The sequence below is a fragment of the Humulus lupulus genome, chromosome 6, assembly GCF_963169125.1.
Source record: "Humulus lupulus chromosome 6, drHumLupu1.1, whole genome shotgun sequence".
NCBI classification, from domain to species: domain Eukaryota; kingdom Viridiplantae; phylum Streptophyta; class Magnoliopsida; order Rosales; family Cannabaceae; genus Humulus; species Humulus lupulus.
Genome location: NC_084798.1, coordinates 112675389 through 112681501, shown reverse-complemented (window position 1 = coordinate 112681501; position 6113 = coordinate 112675389). Strand labels below are relative to the sequence as shown.

The 6113-nt window shown below is 36.7% G+C and overlaps 1 protein-coding gene across 1 annotated transcript; it reads left to right on the top strand.

The window, feature by feature from the left end:
- The first annotated feature begins 1492 nt into the window (after positions 1 to 1492).
- Positions 1493 to 2665, top strand: LOC133785396 (uncharacterized). The gene is made up of 3 exons (XM_062224639.1): positions 1493 to 1841; positions 1953 to 2167; positions 2279 to 2665. The coding sequence occupies exons 1-3, from the start codon at positions 1493 to 1495 to the stop codon at positions 2663 to 2665; spliced, it is 951 nt and encodes a 316-aa protein (XP_062080623.1).
- Positions 2666 to 6113: the final 3448 nt, after the last annotated feature.

Below are 6113 nucleotides of genomic sequence, written 5' to 3'. Positions count from 1 at the left end.
TGGCCAGCAATGGCAAGTTATTTAATTATGTTTGATGCTGGAAAGATTAAATGTAATGGGAAGAACTTGGATGGCACAAGTCATAATCTAGGTTAGGTTATGTTAGTAAGTAACATAGGGATATGTTATTTTCCTTGTGTAACTTTTGAGAATTAAATTTTGATTTGCATTCTTAAATCTGATTTTGCATAGGAATATGTTTAATTAGGTAGAAGAATTAATTTCATAAAATTTGGGAAAGTTTTATGAGTGTTTAAATGAATTCTTGTTAACCTGGGAGTTTTGCTAGAATATTGCTGCAGCAATCTGTCTCCAAGTTGTTCAGGATGAATAATATAGGGGAATTCAATAATTCAAGTCCATTTTGAAATCCATATATTTCTCTCAATTTTCTTGTTCAGTTCAGTTTTTAATTTCAGTATTTCCATTTTATTTTAATATTTTGCTTAGCCTATAAACAACCCACTTGATTTTCAATTTCTTAAAATTGTTTAGTAATTGTTTTGCTTATTTTTCTAATTTGAAATCCATGTGGAGACGATTTACTTATCATTATATTACTTGTGTGATTACGTGCACTTGCGTATTTAAAATCAAATATTAAATTTATCACAACAAGTTTTTGGCGCCGTTGCCGGGGATTGAAATTAGAAATTCTTGTAAAATCAATTACTTGCAATTTATTTTTTCTTTGTTGAGCTAACTTTGTTTGCTTGCTCTTGTGTTTTCTCAGGTGATTTACTATATGAACGAGCAAGAATTCATTGAACTAACTCCTATTGACCTTGAAATTGAAAGAACAATTAGAAGAAGACTAAGGGAACAACGGGCTCAAAATCGCCTTAATATGGCTGAAGAGGTTGAAGGAGTTGAGGGTGCTAATAATGTCACTAACACAATTGCTATGGCTGATGATAGAGAGAGAGCCATAAGGGAGTATGCTACCCCCATGTTTAATGAGCTTAATCCGGGCATTGTTAGGCCTGAAATTCAAGCACACCAATTTGAGTTAAAGCCCGTGATGTTCCAAATGTTGCAAACAGTGGGTCAATTTAGTGGACTGCCTACTGAGGATCCTCACCTTCATCTTCGTTCATTTTTGGAGGTGAGCGATTCTTTCAAGTTACAAGGAGTGATTGATGAGGCCCTAAGGTTGAAATTGTTCCCTTGCTATGGGACAAGTTGCCGATGTATCTTGTGTTTATTGTGGAGATGGGCATGCATTTGAAAGTTGTCCTTTGAATCCCACTTCAGTTTGTTATGTGGGGAATCAAAATGCCAATCAATATAACCCATATTCGAACTCTTACAGTCCAGGGTGGAGGCATCATCCAAACTTCTCATGGGGGGTCAAGGAGCTAGTTCAAGCGGAGCACCAATGCAAAACAAGCCTACATATCCACCCGGGTTTTCTCAACAACAACAAAGAGCTGAACCACCCCCTCCACAAGTGTCTCAATCAAGCTCTTTGGAGAGTTTAATGAAGGAATATATGGCCAAGAACGATGCTGTGATTCAGAGTCAAGCGGCATCCTTGAGGAATCTAGAAACTCAATTGGGGCAGCTTGCTAATGAGCTAAGGAATAGACCACAAGGCACCTTGCCTAATGACACAGAAAATCCAAGGAATGATGGCAAGGAGCATTGCAAGGCGGTTACCTTGAGGAGTGGTAAAAATCTGGAATTGACTGAGGATAATTGTACTAGAAACAGCGAGCCCACTTCAATCCAAAGTAGTGTGGACAAGGGAGACAAAGCTGTGAAATCAAAAAATTTAAATGCTGATCCTGAAGCAATTGTTGCAGCAATTCCTCCGCAAAATGCTATAGGAAGGCCTATAAGCAAGCCACCTCCACCATTTCCTCAGCGATTTAAAAAGCAGCAACAAGATGGTCAATTTCAGAGATTTTTAGATGTTTTGAAACAACTTCACATCAATATACCGTTGGTAGAAGCTTTGGAGCAAATGCCCAACTATGTGAAGTTTTTAAAGGATATTTTAACTAAAAAGAGGAGGCTTGGTGAATTTGAAACAATAGTGTTGACTGAAGGGTGTAGTGCTATATTAAAGAGTAAAATTCCTCCAAAGTTGAAGGATCCAGGCAGTTTCACAATTCCAATTTCTATTGGGGGACGAGAACTTGGTAAAGCTCTTTGTGATTTGGGAGCTAGTATTAATTTGATGCCCATGTCCATTTTTAAGAAGTTGGGAATTGGAGAAGCAAGGCCAACTACACTCACCTAGCAATTGGCTGACCATTCTATGGTGCATCCGGAGGGAAAGATTGAAGACGTCCTAGTACAAGTTGACAAGTTCATTTTTCCGGCGGAATTCATTATTCTTGACTATGAGGAAGATAGGGATGAACCGATCATTTTGGGGAGACCATTTCTTGCCACCGGGAGGACGTTGATAGATGTTGAAAAAGGAGAGCTCACCATTCGAGCTCAAGACGAACAAGTCACATTCAAGGTTTTTAATCCTATACGCTCTCCTAATGAAGTTGAAGCTTGTTTGGCCATAAGTGTGTCTAACTTCAAGTTGATTGAAAAGATGCATGGAAAGTATAGCAATGGAGTCAAGAAAAAGGTCCCTTTTGAAGAAATTGAGAAAGGTGGGGAGCCATGGATAAGTAAGGAAGAAGAACCATCTCATTCTCCATAGCTACCGAGGAAAAAGAAGAAGAAAAAGAAACATAGTAGAAAGCTTGAATCACAAATGTTGGAAGTTGGGAATAGAGTTTTTTTCTCAAACGTGAAATCAAGGTGTGATGGTGGGTTCTTAGTGAGCAAGGTGTTTCACAATTGTGTAGTGGAATTATATGATGAGCATGTAGGAAGAGCATTTAAGGAAACAAGGAAAGAAGCAAAGTTTGGGGGAAGCGAGGTTGAGCAATACGAAACCTCGGTTTCCTTGAAAGATCCTTAGAAAAAAAATGAAGTTTGGGTTGCTATGGTTTTTGGAGGATTCATTTGTAAAGCAACTCAAAGAAAGAAAGAATAAAAATGCACTGGAAAAAAAATTTCAACCAATAAAAGAAAAGAAAAGACAAATATATATATATAAATATATATGAGTGTTTTTAATTATTTTTATTGTTAGTTTTAATTTTTTGTAATTTTAATTTCATTTTATTGTGATGTTTTGGAGTGGTTTTATGTGTATTTTGGTGTTTCAGGTGTTAAGACAGCAAGAAACAGGGTGTTTTGGAAGTAATTTTGGAGTCTGAAGGTTTTGCGAGAGTTTTGCTTCAGCAAAATTCACGCAAAAATTTCCGAAAATAAAAAGGAGTTACATCAAATTTGGGTTGCTGAAGCAAAACGAGGTCAAAATGTTAGCAATCTGGGCAGAGAAAAAATCCTGGGTCATGGTTTCATTCAGAGGCATATATATAATACTATATATATACAAAAAAATTACTATATTTATTATTATTTATATATATTTTACTACATATATATATGTATTTAAAAAATATATATATACTATAACCTATACAAAAATATATATACATATATTCAGTAAATTTTATATTATTTATAAAATACATATATGTATATAAGATATTTACCCATCTTCACCATTACCCTAACCCATCTTTGCCCAGAAACCCAGCTGTGTGAACCCCAATCCTTGGCACCACCCAGTCGTGCAGCCACGAGCCCAAGCATCACCACAGTCAGCCGAGCCACTCAAAACTGGGGTATTAATTTCCTTGTCCTCTTATAGTGCTATGTATATTGCTGGGCATTGGAGTCATTGATAGTATTTGATCTGGGAAGCACAAAAATCTGTTTGAGACTCTGTTGAAAAAAAAAATCGGTGGCCTTACTGTTCAGGGGTGGTAATATTGCTCTGTTATTCAGTTGAAAAATCTGTGGCATTACTATTCAGGTGCTCCTTTTGTTGTGTGGTGGCCTTGTGCTTTAGCTATTGCCTTTTCGCCCAAAATGACCACTAAAACACAAGCCCAGCGAAAGAAATTCAAACCAGCCCCGATCCCACCACCAAACAAACCAAAATCTCCACCAACCTCTATCCCATAAACTACCACAAAGAAGTCCAAAACCACCACTGCCCCACCAAAAGCCCCACAACTTCCCACTGCCCCATTACTCATGTCTTCCCCAGCAACTATAAATGCTCCTACCCTCACCAAAGCTACCCCACCAACCACCAAATCAACACCAACCCGACCCAAATTCGAGAGAATCTAGCCCAGGCCAGCAAGAATCCCAGGAGCTCCATGCGCATCATCAAGCAATCTCCATCTGCAACTAGCTGCGCCTCACCCAAGAACCGAGTGACCCATCTGTGCATCCCTTGAGCAGAGCCTGCATATTCGTTGAATGAGCATTTCTGAACTCTACTCCCCAATTTGATTTTGTTTATGTCTATTTCTATGTTTTCTCTGTTTTAGGTGTAGTTCTTACTCATTGGCAAATTTTTGTGTTGTGTTATACTTTGGTCTCAAGTGTTGATAATGATTTTTATGTTTTGTGTACTGGGTGCTATGTGTTGTACTTAGTTATGTTTCTTTGGTGATTTTTGTGTAGTGAGCACCGAAATTTGAGTCATCTTCCTTGTGTTTTGTTGCTAGGAGGGTGCTTTTTTGGAATAGTTATCTTTGTTCTGTTTTTAGTTTGTATTTGTCTTGTTGTGTTGTCGTTCTTTAGAGGATATTCTTTGCTTTTGTTAGTGTTTAACTAGGGGGATCGATGACGACTTTGCAAACTTAAAAATATATATAATCAATCTAAGTTGCAGCTGAATGTCTTTCTTTCTTAAATTTTAAACTTAATTCTTTGGGTGTGAATGTTGCTAGCAATTGGTTGATGAGAGTGTTTCTCTTTTTAGTTTGTACATAGCTTGATTAAACAATTTTGAGACCCTAGAAAGAGCTAGTTTCTTGTGAGAGCTTAAGTTTCTAGAATTACTTAGTGATTTTTCTTGAGGTGAAATCCTAGACAATACCACACCGAAGAAATGATTTAGGCCATCTTTGGACCGTTTGAACCTTTGAAGCCTACCTTGTATGCATTTTTTATCCCTAGTCACTTTTCTTTCTTAGCCACTCATTAGCCTACCTTTACATATATATAATCATCTCTTTTCACCACACCCTTTTAGCACCTTGTTCTTTATAGGATTTATTTGTTGTGTATTTTGGGGAGTTGAGTTGAGTGGATGCGAGAAAATTGGGTGAGCGTTTTCCTTTTCTTCTTTTGCTTGTTTTCACCATTGGGGACAATGTTGATTTTAAGTTTGGGGGGAGAGTGTGTTCTCAATTTTCTTGTACTCTTGCCATCTAGTTGTTTATTTTCATAGTAAAAAAAAAATAGAGCATCCAAAAAAAAAAAATTAATGAGTGCACTCCCTTGCATCAAAGCATCTAAAAAAAAGAAGAAAAAATCATAAAAGAAAAAGAAAGCAAAAAAAAAAAAAGTATGTATGTTTGTAAATAAGTTTGGGGGTGTACTTTTCAAATAAAGGAAAGTTGTTGTAGTTTTGTCTTTGTATGTTAGTAATAAAGGATAATGGCAAGATTCATATTGTGTTGTGGGGTTGTCTTTGGGGGAAATTAATGTATTCATTTATGTATTTAGGTCCTAGAAAGATTGAGGGGTTTAGGGTGATTTGAGCCAAAAATTATCTCTCTTATCCTACCTTCACCCTAGCCTATCATTACAAGCTTGATAAAGTCCTATTGATCTTTGGTGTGGTGTTTGTCTACATTAGTGGAGAGGGAATCACTAAGTAACTTATGGAGATAATATTTAAGCTTGAGGACCAAGGTCTAGCTTGATTTTTGGTGATTTAAATTGTTTAGGAAAAGCTATGCATGCACTAAAGGGTGAAACACTTGATTCATATTTTGGCAGCAATATTAATGCTTGAAGAATTTGGTTTAAAACTTGTGAAAGATTGAAATTCAGCTTCTCTTTTTCAAAATAAAATTTCCCGAGAGCCTTCCCCTTTTTACCATTGGCATAGCAAAGTTTGTCCATTGTTGTGGTGTTTTGTCTTTGTGTTTTCTTGTCTTTTGTTGTTTAGTTTGTGCTTTTTGTGTCTTTTGTTAGTTGTATTTTGTTTTTAGAGTCATCACTCGAGG